Source organism: Danio aesculapii, chromosome 6, assembly GCF_903798145.1.
Source record: "Danio aesculapii chromosome 6, fDanAes4.1, whole genome shotgun sequence".
Lineage (NCBI taxonomy): Eukaryota > Metazoa > Chordata > Actinopteri > Cypriniformes > Danionidae > Danio > Danio aesculapii.
The window spans coordinates 57829659-57845384 of record NC_079440.1 but is presented as its reverse complement, the minus strand read 5'-3'; the positions used below and the strand labels follow the sequence as shown (position 1 = coordinate 57845384).

Genomic DNA, 15726 nt, shown 5'->3' with positions numbered 1-15726 from the left:
TATTAGGTACACATGCTAACTACTCTTTAATGCAAATTTCTAATTAGCCAATCACATGGCAGCAACTCGATGCATGTAGACATGGTCAAGACGATCTGCTGCAGTTTAAACCGAAAACTGGGATTTTCACGCACAACCATCTCTAGGGTTTACAGAGAATGGTCTGAAAAAGAGAAAATATCCAGTGAGCGGCAGTTCTGTGGGCGCAAATGTCTTGTTGATGTCAGAGGAGAATGGCCAGACTGGTTCCAGCAGATAGAAAGGCAACAGTAACTCAAATAACCACTTGTTACAACCGAGGTCTGCAGAAGAGCATCTCTGAACACACAACACGTCCAACCTTGAGGCGGATGGGCTACAGCAGCAGAAGACCACACCGGGTGCCGCTCCTGTCAGCTAAGAACAGGAAACTGAGGCTACAATTCACACAGGCTCACCAAAACTGGACAATAGAGGATTGATGAGTCTGATGAGTGTCGATTTCTGCTGCAATATTCAGATGGTCAGGTCAGAATTTAGCGTCAACAACATGAAAGCATGGATCCATCCTGCCTTGTATCAATGGTTCAGTCTGCTGGTGGTGTATTAGTGTAGGGAGATATTTTCTTGCCACACTTTGGGCTCATTAGTACCAATTGAGCATCATGTCAACACCACAGCCTACCTGAGTATTGTTGCTGACCATGTCCATCCCTTTATGACCACAGTGTACCCATCTTCTGATGGCTACTTCCAGCAGGATAACATGTCATAAAGCGCGAAATCATCTCAGACTGGTTTCTTGAACATGACAATGAGTTCACTGTACTGAAATGGCCACCACAGTCACCAGATCCTCAATCCAATAGAGCACCTGTGGGATGTGGTGGAATGGGAGATTCACATCATAGATGTACAGCTAACAAATCTGCAGCAACTGTGTGATGCTATCATGTCAATATGGAACAAAATCTAGTAAATCTAGACCAAATATTTCCAGTATGAAGGATTAAGGCAGTTGTGCAGGCAAAAGGGGGTCCAACCTGGTACTAGTAAGGTGTACCTAATGAAGTGGCCGGTAAGTGTAAGTCTTACAGATATTTTCTAATATAATATATATATATATATATATATATATATATATATATATATATATATATATATAATATCTAATATAATTCTAATATATTAACTAATATTTCGTGCCAAAATGTTTACATTGGACCAACAAGTGTTCAGTTGTTTCAATATCTAATTTACAATACTTGCATATACATTTGAGTCACCAATTTAAAATTTTAACCTTAGAAATTATTTTGAAGGACAAATATGATTCATAATTATTAAAGTGCACTTCTTTACATTTAGGATTAACATGATATGAAAGAAATGTTTTCCTAATGTCATGCACATTTTTGATATGTATAATAACAGAAGAATTTTTTGAGCGTGTTGTATCTGTAAAATGAACATTTTCTATCTTAAGATCAATTGTTTTGGGAGTTATCATTGAATATTTTATTTGTTCCTTTACTAAGGTCACCATTAGCAAAGGTATATTCCTAAATATTTTAATCAGATCTTTTAGGGGAATAACTTATTTGGTATTTTCTACAGAAAGCATCATGACTCAACATATTCCTATTATCCATAACGTGTTATTGACCATATGCCTTTCTTTCACCATTCATCAATAAACAAAGATTTTCTATTCACCAAAATACACCTGTTATGCCAAATAAATATGTTATGTGAGGCTAAATTATGTTTCCTTTATATAAAATGTGCACTAGATGCACACTGAAATGGTAAAGCCTAGATTGGATATGGCTGCGGATACGCACATGACTATAGCATCATTTTTGTGACACTGTATAACAATAATATTTTTATAGTACTGTGATGATTGGGTTTAGGGTTGGGGTAGACGTTAAAAAATACTATTTATTTTGGTAATTTAATAAATAACATTACTGATACTCGGTACAACTACTGTTTCTATATTACTGTGACACTTTAGTTTAGGGTTGGGGTAGGAGTAAACATTAATAAAATGGAAAAATTTAACAAATAATTCTTGTTACCTTCCGGCCACAAATGTATCTTTTTTTAAATTATTTATTTTTTTTGTACATTTTTTATTGAATGATTGAAAAACATTAACAACAAATGTCATCAATCAAACAAACCTAAGGGTTTTCATTTATTTAGTCCAAGACAAGTGCCAAGTCCTTCATCAAAGTCCTTGTTTGCATGTCCCTAAAGTTTGTTGATTCCTCAATAGACTCAAAATACATTTTCATTTCAATTTTAAATTTAGAAAAAAAGGTTTACACTTACAAAACTTGCTTTTGTGAATCTGAAATTAGGCTAACAACAACAAAAAAGGTTTATTAAATAGTCCTTACTTTCCTTTTCACGTTCACAGGAACCAAAGATAACATTCTTATATTCATTCATTTTCTTTTCGGCTTAGTCCCTTTATTAATCCGGGTCGCCACAGCGGAATGAACCGCCTAACATTCTTATATGTAAATTCTTCACTTCTGAAGCCTTCACTTAATCTTTTATAAAATCAAGAGCATCACACCAAAATGTCATTGAATGAGAGCAATTCCAAAATAAATGAACAGAAGTTTCAGGATTCACTAAGCAAAAAGAACAGTTGGAGGTTAAGATTAGGATTACACTTGTCTGGATAGCATCTATGAATCAGTTTAAAGGGAACTTCTCTTATTTTGTTTGCTAGGAAAAAAATTGTTGGGTAATGACCAAACTTTCTTCCATGAAATATCATTTACAAAACCATTCCAATATGACATTACATAAGGCACCGTAACAGAATCTTCCTGAAAAGGGGCTCTTATTTTAATATTGCATTTTGATTTAGTTAAAGAAAGGCACTGTTTACCAATAAATGTTTTCCAAAGGTCCACTGAATGACAAGTAATTGGAAATGAAAAACTTAAAAACAAAAAAAAGCATAAAACATTTTGTGGGATTGCATCAGCAACAATAGCAAAGTCTTTTGGGCTAACATGAACTCCATGCTTAACTAAAACATTCAGAGTAGTTACAAAATAAAACACTATCATCGACAAGTTGAGACACAAAAATTAAATCATTTTTAAACCACTGAAGAAAAGAGATTTGCTTTTATACAAGATGTTATTATTATTATTCCCAATATATGGATAAGGTGTAAAATTGTGTTTAAATATAAGGGACCAAGCTAATAACATTCTGCTATGAAAATGAGACGATTTTATAGGGATTTTCATCATATTATATTAGATTAATACAAATTTTAATCCACCTAATTTGGAAAAATTACATTAGGGATCAGATTCAATATAGACAATGAATTATTGAGACAGTTCTTTATACAATTTATTTTACATGTTTAGTTTAAAGTTGTGAAATCAAGATTTAAGCGTCCTTTCCCTACAGTATTCACGAGTACACATTTCCCAATAAAAAGAGTTTTGGCCACAAACGTATCTGATCTAGCAGCAACTACTCACTGAAATGACGGACGGAAGTCAACGGTTATGACTGCGCCCACTTGGCTCAGTCAACCAATCAAATCAAAGTGTTTTGTGCCAAGCGTCAGTGTTGATTGGTTGCTATGCATTCGCTTTGTTCGTAATCTACGCCTCTGATTGGTTAACATTGTTATTAGGTGGAGCATTCCTTTTGGTGAGCTAAGTTTAAACAGGGGGGGCGGGATGTGTTTTAAAAACTCTTGAACAAATCGGTTAGTGTTGTCTCCCGCATTGAACACACACTCAGCCGGTAATGTGCACATTGTATTAAATAATACTGAATTCAATGTATGTTTCGGCATGATTTGTATAAATTAAGATGCTGTTTTGAAGTACAAGTTTATTTATATGTTAGCGTTAAATGTTATTCACTCGATACTGACGAATATTCATTTGCTGTTGTTGATTATATGTAAGTTAACGCTTTATATCACATGAATTGTTCGTTATTAATATTAGCTTGACGTTATTTATTGTTAAGCACGTTAACGTTAGGTTTGTTTTGGTTGCCTTCGACTGTTATATTATGCGGTAAATGTTATAGGCCTCACGTATTAAGCAAGTTAATATCCATATGAGAAGCTAATTACTTTATGTACTAAATTTTAAGTAACCTTAATTAAAAAGTTCTGTCAGTTCATCACTGTTTAACTTACATTGTCTATTTTATTCAGCCGGGTTGACGTAAAGCTAATTGACGCCCAGTTGTGTTTTTGTAATCCAGCGTTAAACGTGTTCATTATATACTATTGTTTGTCCTCGTGTTAAATTATCGCAGATCTGACGCGATGGCCTCTCAGAATATGGATCCCGCAGCCGCGTCGACAGCAACCCTGAAGGGCAACGAGACCAGCGCAACCGCGTCTAAAGGATCCGTCAGTAAAAGGTTTGATTATCCTGATATTTCCTACATTAGCCCTTCTTTATGTGTGCTATACGTCTATGCTATGGTCATTCTTAAAGGGAGGGTTGAAAATGAAAATGTTCTCACATTTTACTCACACTCAGGGGCTTTTAAGTGGGTAGTTCACCCTAAAATGAAAATTGTGATTTACTCGCCCTTCACTTGTTCAAAAAACCGAATTTCTTTTTTCTGTTGAACACAAAAGGAGATATTCTGAATAAAGTTGAAAACCCTGTTATTAACTTCCTTAGTAGTGTTTATGGATTTCAGTTGTTACAGGTTATCAGCTTGCTTTAAAATATATTTTGTGTTAAACTTAAAACAAAGGCTAGTAATTACTTGAGGGTGTGTAAATAGTAAGTAACACGAGCAATTCCATGCAAATGTCAACCGAGCCATGAAAAAAATGAGTTTCTACATATTTTTGCGTAAGCAAGGGTTTCACAGTACTTTTAAAAATACTTAAAAATGTGTCTGTCAGTGTTTTCAAACTATTATATTTAACTTACCGAAGTCACACAAGAGGCAATTTGACATCTGTCACATCTATAATGACACTTTTTTTTTCTCATAAATGCAATTATTTTTGTTCTATAGTGAGCGACTCTTATCGTTTTGATTAGCATTGTTTCTTTTGTGTTGTGCAGTTTAAGTCACAGATTTTCTACAAAGTATGTTGTATACTGTAAACTCGCAGACTTCTGTTGTCACATCCATAACGCATGTTTATTTCCCTCATTTTAAAATGTAAAAAATGTTTACAGATTCATATTTTGTCTGATCCCGTAACTCTGTGGCTAGTTGTTTTGGAAAATATAAACAGATGTTTCAATATAATGTTAACCTAAACTTATCTGTGAATTTATGTTTTGAGTTTTTATTGCAAATGTCACCTCCATAAGGCTGGAATTGCTCACATTATATTAAAATTTTTGGGTGAACTATGCCACATACTATGGAAGTCAATCACTGCAGCTCTTTAAAATATCATCTTTTGTGTTCAACGTAATCTTCTTTTGGTGAACTGTCCCATGTGTCTAGGGATTTCTTTCAGAAATTGATATTCATTATAAATGAGACATTGTTTTATTTTGATTAGATAATACTCTTTAATATGGAAGTGTTTTATTGAAAGACTGTTTTGTACTAGACTTGTGTAACAAAGCAAATATAGCATTATAACTTAAGCAAGATTTATTTTTCCTGATAGTGAGTGGAGTTTTGATTCTGTCTTTATTGCAAATTCAGTAAGCAAGAAATAAATGGTGAAATGTAGTTGCATGGACCCATTTGTTAAGCAAGAAAAAATAAAAACTTTGTGTCACTGAACATGTACTTTACTGTCAGTCGGAATTAAAAAAAACATTTGCATTGTAAAGGGCACTGCACACAAAAAAGGACACATCACACATGGAAATTTGATATTGCTGATCATTATAGTACAGTTGAGAAAGAGAATGTGTGTGTTATTTTCTTTTAAGAACCTGAAAGTTCGTCCTTCTGTTGTGTTTCACTGGGAAATATTTGGACTTTTGTGGCTAGAGGGCGCTAGTTGGTCAATTTATTTCAGTGCTCAGCATAATTACAATATCATATCATCTGAGAACATTTTGAAAATGAATATTTTTATCCAATAAGGCAATGTATTTTGGTGCATTTAAACGACAGATTTTATAAACCGATATGTTTATTAAAATAATATTTTAGTTACATATAGACATATTTAGAAATTGAAAGATAATGCAATTAAAGTGGAATATTGCAAAAATTAATTACAACCTACAAAATTTCAACGATTTTTCTATTTTTTTTTGTTTCTCTTGATAATTTTTTTCCTCTTTATATTTGAATTTAATATTTTTCTATAACATAAATTTGGCTGTACTAGTTTTTAGACTGTTTTCTTAAGTTATTTTGTTAGATAAGCTCCAGATTTGGCTTTAGTACTGACTAATCTAATGTATATGCACAAATATAATATTGTAAAGCTTCATATTAAAAATATGAATTTAAAAGAGAAATTTGTGAGGGGTCTACTTAACTATGCTGAGCACTGCGTATTAATGTTGTCTGACAATTACTAGGGGGAAAACTTTCCTTCAGTTGTTTAAAGTTTGCTTTCATTTGTTTTGTTTTGACATTTATGTTCAGTGTCTATTTATTTCTTCTTTAGGCTTCAACAAGAGCTGATGACGCTAATGGTAAGGCCTTATACATACACCTTTTCCATTTGCTCTTTCTGACTGTAGTTCATCCCAGTGCTTTGTCCATGCAGATGTCTGGAGACAAGGGTATTTCAGCTTTCCCAGAGTCTGATAATCTCTTCAAATGGATCGGCACAATAGATGGAGCTCAAGGAACAGTAGGTGGTGCTGTGGATTTTTTTTTTCTGATGCCAGGAAATGCGTTTCCTAAAAGGAGTTTACCTAAAAATGAAAATGTACTCACCCTCGGGCCATCCAGGATGTAGGTTACTGTTTATGAAACAAAACTATAAGGAACTGTTGTTTTCTGGTATCCATAATGAAAGTCATTTTCACTTTTGCGTGAACTTTCCCTTTACACTGAAACGACCAGAATTTTACTAGAATGGCCGTAGTGTTTATTCACTATATTTTACAGTGAATGTATATTTTTAGTGAATGATTCTTAATAAATATTTAGTTTAAAGGGGTGGTCCAGTGTATTTTTAAGGCTTGTTTGTGTTTAAGAGGTGCAAAACAATGTGTGATCATGCTTCATGTGTAAAAAAAATAAATAAATAAATAACAATCACTCTTGCGGTGCCTCTAGCCATGCCCCTTCGCTGCGCAGGGTATATGCCCGTAACCTGAAGTGTTGATGACATCATTAACCTGGATGTATTTTTTGTAGTCCCCAAACTTCGTTCACTGTAGGCTTTGCTAAGCTAACTCTCTAAAAGCCAATTGTCCCTTTGCATTGAACTTTGAGTCTATTACATTCAGAGATGTTATTTATCTTCACACAGCTACATTACACATCAACTAAAGTTTAAAATATGATATCGTAGTGGACCACCCCTTTAATAATAAATTTATAAAAACACTGATTAAAAGTAATGTCGGGCAAGGTGTTTATTTGATGACTTATATTTCTACATTCTTAATCAAACACACGGTAACACTAACACTATGTCAGATGGACTGTGAAAACATTGGGTTGATTTTGTGTAGTTTGAATCTGGCGTTACACACAAAATGAATTCATTCTGATTAGGGTTGGGGGATATCGACCAATTTGACATCGTGCGATGTCTAATGTGAAACAACGCAATGGACGGTGATTAATTATTTATGAGTAATTAATTCATGATGTATTAATTATTTGTAGCCTACCGTTTCAACTACCTGACCCGCATGATCTTTGTTTTACCAATAACCAAATCATAAATGAATAAAGATAAGTTACACACAAATTACCACCTGTCACTTTTTCAGCAGGACTCTGGCATGAATAGGCAGAGTGATCTGTGTTGTTATAATGGCGTCAGCAAAATTGGTTGGAAAAAAAAGGTGCACAACCAACAGGAACCAACAGTATCTGAGGTTTAGCTAAAATTACTAAGTACAAGCATTAAAGTGAAAGTTTGAAGCAGTGTTCTGATGCTGAGACACGTTACATGATAGATTTAAAAGATCGTTAGCTAAGAGTCGTTAGATAGAGACAAGATTAATTAAATATCAACTTTAACAACTATAGTGAGATGCGATCCCAGCCGTACGTCCTTTATAAGCTGTCTGATGTGTACTGCTTTGGGATCGTCTGACTGCCTGGAGCTCAGACGAGTGCGTGTGTGTGTGGTCACGTGATGTGCGTTTTCAGCGATTAGGAGGGCTTTTCAGAAATGCCAAATGAAACGCCAGTGTGGATGTGGATCGTGTTAGTGTAAACAGGGCCTAAGTGTGTATTTTTCGCCAGTGGGTTGCTGCTGCGATGAGGGTGGGGCAGACGATTGCGACACCGGCTCAGCATTATGATGTCTATCAGCCATCGGCGATGGATGATGACATCGTCTATTGACCCAACCCTATTTCTGATACTTGCTTGTAGATTTAAATCAACAATTTCTTTTCTTGTAATTCTTCTTCTTCTTTCTCGATTTAGGTCTATGAAGGTTTGAGGTACAAGCTTTCTCTGGAGTTTCCCAGCGGGTACCCCTACAACGCACCTCGGGTAAAATTCATCACCGCTTGTTTCCACCCAAATGTGGATGAGAACGGCATCATCTGCCTAGACATTTTGAAAGACAAGTGGTCTGCGCTATATGACGTTCGCTCCATACTACTGTCCATTCAGAGTCTTCTCGGAGGTAGGTTGTGCTTTTGACATATGCAGTATTGATTCAAAATTCTTATCCAATCACCACCTTAACATTGGGATTAAACAACCCAACAAGAACTCCATTAATTTGACTGACAATGTTATGTAATTAACTTTAACTAGCAGTCCCTCTTTGTCTTGATTTGTGAAAAACTTTTAATATGGATTTTAATTAACTACGTTTATTGGAGTAAATAAAAAGCAGCATGTCTGTCTTCTTCTTTTGGTCTATAAGGTTATTTACACTAGACTGATCGTCTTGTATTTGCAGTCATGAGGTGTTGTTTTTATTTTAGAACCCAACAATGATAGTCCAATGAACTCTACAGCTGCTGAAATGTGGGATGACCAGGAAGGTAAGCGATCGGGTCAAAGTGAACCATTTGTTTGAATTACAGTGTGTTTAGAGAATTATTTCTCGTTTAAGGTTTCTGAATTGTGTATAATAAACTAACATGTTGCAAATACATTTTGTTGCAGCCTTCAAAGCTCATTTGCACGCAACCTACAAGAACTGACCATCAGCATTAATGTCTGTCGCCTCGTTTTATTGGTGTCTCTTTTCTTGTTATAATAATGTAAATTTTCTCTAAGGGTTTTGTTTGTATATTATTTCTGTGTTGTATTAAACTTGCTTGAAGAAAACAATCCTGATTGAAATGTGCCTTTTTATGCGAATAAAAAAAGGGAAAAAATAAAGCGTTAATGCTTGCTTTTTCTTTTATTTAGGATATTTACAATATAGAGGGAGTGCATAACTGATGGGTAACTATTAGTTGCATACATTCAGTATGTTCCGAACATTTTACACTGTACAGAACAAATGATTGGTCACCCAAAACTGAACCAACTGATGAAATTGGGAAAAGTCCCATTGACTTTGGACCAAACTTTATGACCTCAACTTTTCTGCAAGACTTTTATATAGTCTTAAGGTTGTGCTCATTTAACTCAGACTACCAATCTGCCTATCACTGATGACCTTTAAATGACCTAGCCAAACCCTAACAACCACTTATGGTACCCTAGCAACTGTCCCATAGACTTCAATTGTAAAAAACTGTTAATGGCTTTAGATTGGAAACACTAATAACACACTAATCCAAAATAACTACCAAAGACTATAGAATACACAAGACCTGTCACTCGCATACTTTTGAATGAGGAAGAGTGTAACTGTCAATATGGCGAATGAAGCCCCACCTTCTAGTACAGGGGCCAATCGGCAATCGATATAAAATGACATTTTTCCGGGGGAGGTGCTCTGACCAGACGTGAGATTATGCAGATTTTGTGTGATACGAACATTTAGAAATGAAACTAAAGACACAGCTGTTGTTTATTTTATTGGTTATTCGTAATATGAAATTTAATCGTGAGCTTGGCAAGTAGTTTTGGGAGAATTTGATGTTTCCCCCATTCAAACAGAATGCCTGAGCATACTGACCGAGAGGCATTTCAAAGATGGCCGCCGAGTGAAATGACTTTCCTTAAAGGGACTTTGTAAAAAAAAAAAAAAAGGGACATTGTAACAATGCACCGATCCATAAAAGAAACCTACTAACAAGCATACTATAAACACACTAATTCATACTAAATTCATGCTAACAACATGCTAGTTTATTCTAGAAACATGCTAATTTATGTTATCAACTGCCTTCCAATGACTGAACACTTTAGCAACGACCTAGAACACCTTTGTAACTGCCTAGCAACGTCTTGACAACCGCCTAGCAACCACTCAGAACAACTTAGCACAGGGATGGGCAAACCTGATCCTGGAGGGCCGGTGTCCCTGCATAGTTTTGCACCAACCCTAATCAAACACACCTGCTTGTAGCTTTCTAGTGATCTTGAAGACACTAATTAGGGTGTTCAGGTGTGTTTGATTAGTGTTGGAGCAAAACTCTGCAGGGACACTGGCCCTCGAGGATCGAGTTTGTCCATGCCTGACCTAGCAGCACCTTAGCAACCGCCAAGCAACCACCTTGCAATACCTTAGCAACACCTTAGCAACCACTCAGAACCTCATATCAACCACCTAGCAAGAAACATGCTAACATATATGTATGTATATATATATTTACAACTCCTCATTAATGAATTACACTACATAATGTACGATCATTAGTAACTATCATGAACTAATAGTAAACACTAGTATACTTAAGCCTTTACTACAGTAAATTTTATATATATATATATATATATATATATATATATATATAGACCTCTCCCTCAGTCATCTTTCCATCAAGCAAATCTCTTGTGTTAGCCAAATTGGTTGACGACCCCACCGACTAGAGCGAGAGGTGGCAGTAACGCACCAAAAGGTTTGTTGTTTACCACTAGAAAAAACAGCAAGAAGAAATCGCCATTCTCGCTGTCATATGGCTTTATTTTCATCTGCTAGACACTGGCCCCACTACTCTGAATGTTGGTGCCATCACGCAATGATCCGCGATAGGTAAATTCATGCAGCTTGTGTGGATGCTACTGCGCTACTTGACTAATAAAATAGCTTCGCAATTGAAACGCTAATTGATTTATAAAGTAACGTTGCTACTGAAAAATGTAGTTAAGCTAGTAACGTCACTACTTGTAGCGACGCTACAGCCCAACCATGTTAATGTGATAAAATGGCTTTGGCCAGAGGAGTCTGTTGGTGCCCTGAATTGAAAATTCCAGCAATGATATACATTTTTATCACTCGCCATGGTGGCAGAACTTAGACTGGTAGTAGTAGCCTAATGCTTTCAGCGGCAAAAAGGATTAAAGTAATTGGTAGATGTGGCAAATTCAAACCACATCAGAGTAGCACCGCTTTAATAAATGGCCTTAGCAGAAGGCATCGAGCATATCAAAAACAGACAAAGCAACAGATTAATATTATTCTACACATCCCAGATTTTTAACTAATTTAATTACACATTTTTTTTCTCAGTAACTGTAATGAATTACTGATACAGTTATTTTGTAATTAAATAAGCTAGTAGCTAGTTCCTCCCCAACACTGTCAATAAGTAAGAAAAGCTTTTTTTTTTTTTGCAGTGTTTAACCATCAGACGCTAGCTGAGCAGACACAGCAGACAGCCTACTTTGCAGTTGTGATGATGGCAACAGCCAGATGTTTTATTTTGAGACACCACCTCCACTTCCATCATCTCCTCTAAGCTTTCATCCTCTTCTTGCCCAACACCTTGAGTAGAGCTGCCTTCAACCCAAGCTTCTTGGGTGGGTTCAACTGACCACAGTGGCACGTTAACTCTCTGGAGCATTTCTTCAAGTAAAACATCAATCTCCTCTATGTGGGTTTTCAGGTCTGTGCCTTCCGTCTCCTCTACCGATAGCCAGGGTGTTTGTACCATGGCTGCCCGAGCTGCTACTTCTGATGTTCCGCCTGCTAAACCTGTGTTGACCAGGGCCTGTCGATCCTTGCGCTGGGTAAGCGGGAATATCTCTTGCAGGACTTTGACCTTCTTTAGGTCTTGTTGGAAGTTTTCCAAGCTGGACAAGAAGATGACCCAGAGTCGCTCAACCTGTTCTTTGTCCTCTTGTCCTTGGTCTATTTCCATCAGCAGTGATAGCAGCCTCCGGTGAAGCCCTGCATTGAGATTTATGCAGGTTATATGTAGTATTGCATCAAGTAATTAAGTTATTCATTGAGAGATTAAATTAGTTGTCAAGTAATTAGGAATGCAATTTCACGATGTGATTAGTAGTTCATTTCTAATTTGAATCAACGTACCCAACACTGCACCAAAAAGGTTTCTTTTTCAAGTACTGTCTCACCTGAGCATATTTTATGAGCTACTGTCCTGGTTTCCTCCATCTCCTCTCTAAGGAAGCTCCCGTCCACGTTGCTCCCCAAGGAGGTAGACATTTGCTGGAAACAGGCTGTGACTTTGCTCAGGGCGACCTGTGCCCGCTCGCATTCATTCACCTGCCGCTTTCTGGTTTGGATTTCCACCACCGACCGCTGCCAGCGATTCATTACCACTTGAGTGGTGACGACCTAAACCTTGCAGAACATTTAGGTTATAGCAAAGACTATAGAATACACAAGACATGTCACTTGTATAGTTTTGAATGGGGATAAGCTTAACGGTCAATATGGTAATTTAAGCCCTGCCTTCTAGTACAGGAGCCAATCAGTGATGGCTATAGACTCAGGGTGCACTTACACTATGCTATCTGAATTGTTCCCAATCACGCTTTAGAACAATTCTAGATAACTGTACCTAGTGTGAGCACGCCCTTAGGACTCTACTGGGGAGGGGCTCGGACCAGACAAGAGTTTCTGCAGATATTGTGTGATTCGAATGTTTAGAAATGAAACTAAAGACACAGCTGTTTTTTTAAATTTTATTGGTGATTCCTAATATGAAGTGTAATCGTAAGCTTGGCTAACAGTTTTGGAGAATTTGATGTTTCCCCATTTAAACAGAATGCCCGAGCACACTGACCAAGAGGTGTTTCAAAGATGGCCTCTGAGGGAAATGACTTGCCTTAAAGGGACTTTGGTTCTAGTCAGTCTCCCACTCTCGGAATAGCAGTGTGTTCCAAATGAGAGCTATAGCACACAAAAATGAAAGCAATCATGGCCGCCATATTGTGTCATTCCCAACAGAAGTGCTTATAAATGGACACTTCAAGGGTACGACTGATGTACACTTCTGGACCTCGTGATTATTTGCGCTGGGAAGTTGATTGGTGTTGCACATTGGTGATTTATTTGGAAGGGCTCATACCTATACCCTAATCCATAGGTCTCAATCTCTATACTACACTATATAGCATTATAAATGGTGAGATTCACACCACGTCTCATTTTGAAGGGATCATCCCTAGGCCCTATGATCTCTTTGAAGGAATTATCCTCCAGAGTGATACCTTCGAAGGAATTAGGGCATAGGTCTCAAACTCAATTCCTGGAGGGCCGCAGCTCTACACAATTTTGCTCCAACCCTAATCAAACACAACTGATCCAAATAATCAAGGTGGTCAAGAATACTCTTGAACACCTTAATTAGTTGTATCAGGTGTGTTTGAATGGGGTTGGAGCAAAACTGAGTAGAGCTGGGGTCCTCCAGGAATTGAGTTTGAGACCTATGCACTAATTCCTTCGAAGGTATCACTCTGGAAGGTAAATCCTTCAAAGAGATCATAGGGCATAGGGATGATCTCTTCAAAACGAGACGTGGAGTGAATCTCACCATTTATAATGCTATATAGTGTAGTTTTGTTCTTGGATGGAAGATAAAGGCCCAATCCCAATTCTACCCCTTAGCCCTTACCCCTACCCCTCGTTTTGCACGTTCACTTGAAGGGGTAGGGGTGTCCCAATTCTCTTTAGCTTGAAGGCGTATGGGTAAGGGGAAAGGCTAGATAGCCCTCGAAAGGGGGATTTTTCAGGACCACACTCGAAACCAAGGGGTAGGAAAATTTCCCAGAATACACTATCTACAACGGCAGGATAGCTGCACACGGAAGTAAGAATATGCACAAATTAGTATATTTTTTTTGTCATTATTACGAATTTTTACAACAAACAAGCACATGTTATAATACATTCATAACTGCCTTTGTGTTTTACTGTCATTCCTTCATTTTATTTTCAGCTTAGTCCCTTTATTAATCAGGGGTCGCCACAGCGGAATGAACCGCCAACTTATCCAGCATATGTTTTACGCAGTAGATGCCTTTCCAGCTGCAACCCATCTCAGGTAAACATCCATACAAATTCACTCACACTCATACACTACGGACAATTTAGCCTACCCAATTCACCTGTAACACATGTCTTTGGACTGTGGGGGAAACCGGAGCACCCGGAGGAAACCCACGCGAACGCAGGGAGAACATGCAAACTCCACACAGAAACGGCAACTAACCCAGCCGAGGCTCGAACCAGCGACCTTCTTGATATGTGGCGACAGCACTACCTACTGCGCCACCCGTTTTACTGTCATGCTTTAAAAAAACACTAAATTTCGCTCTCTATAATCCATAATGATAACTCCTGTGTAGTAGTCCCACAACATTCTATCACATCTGACACTCAATGACACTCGAATATCCAGTGTCTGGTAAAATGTTAATGTTGTTTTCATGTGTTTACATAGATGAATATGGCCCCGGTGTAAATGCAAAGTACAGTTACGACCTTACTGCCACATTATATCATCACGATAACATAATATTTGCCTTCAGTGATTTCCTGAAGATAAATACCAAAAAATATCGCAACTAGAATGACTACAGCAGTCACGATCGTCAATCTCATATGAAGTAAAATCTCACATGTTGTAGTAGTGTCCCATTTCTTAGGGGTAAATTTTGAAGCCCTTCACCTTCACACTCTGTTTCAAGGGGTAGGGGTACAAAAATAAAATTGGGATTGGGCCAAAGTGTGAAATTTGACAATATGTTAATCCAACTTCAGCTAAATTCATAGAACAAAACCATTGCTGTTTTAAAGTTTAAGAACTTGCAAATATAGGATATAAATATTTTAAGGTATACTTAGCATAGTTCATTTTTACAATGAAGTTCACATAAAAGACTAAAACAAATTGCTAAAGAAAGAAGCCACTTACTGGTTATTGATCCTTAAGGATATCCATGTGCTTTCATAGCCCTCAGAAACTTCCAATATTCTATAGCAGTTCGGTTTCTCAAATCAGTTGCATCTGCTTAAGATCTTTCTGCTATCCTCGTATTTGTACTTTCATCTTTTCCCCAAAGCTTTTATAGAGGCCGGTCTTCAGGGATGCTTGTTAAAATTAGGCCTATACCTTGCAGTCCGTCCTCAGAATACCTAGTGCTGTAGATCATTGTGTCAGGAGTTTTTCCTTTCTCAGAACAAACACAGGATTCGCAGGACAAGGTTTTAGATCAGGAGATCCATGAGTAATGACTTTCTCTGTGTGTTCTCTGTGTAAATGTGGCTGTGCT

At 37.1% G+C, this 15726-nt stretch overlaps 2 protein-coding genes across 2 annotated transcripts; one reads left to right on the top strand and one right to left on the bottom strand.

Moving 5' to 3' along the window:
• Positions 1-3702: 3702 nt before the first annotated feature.
• ube2c (ubiquitin-conjugating enzyme E2C) lies at positions 3703-9417 on the top strand. The gene is made up of 7 exons (XM_056459199.1): positions 3703-3774; positions 4303-4410; positions 6602-6629; positions 6704-6790; positions 8554-8758; positions 9066-9125; positions 9250-9417. Exons 2-7 carry the CDS (start codon positions 4313-4315, stop codon positions 9285-9287), a joined length of 516 nt encoding a protein of 171 aa, XP_056315174.1. The 5' UTR covers positions 3703-3774; positions 4303-4312; the 3' UTR covers positions 9288-9417.
• Positions 9418-11837: 2420 nt separating this feature from the next.
• Positions 11838-12763, bottom strand: zgc:109913 (regulator of G-protein signaling 9-binding protein). Its single transcript, XM_056459212.1, has 2 exons — positions 12562-12763; positions 11838-12373 (listed from the first exon to the last, which is right to left on the bottom strand). Exons 1-2 carry the CDS (start codon positions 12761-12763, stop codon positions 11838-11840), a joined length of 738 nt encoding a protein of 245 aa, XP_056315187.1.
• Between the last annotated feature and the right edge of the window lie 2963 nt (positions 12764-15726).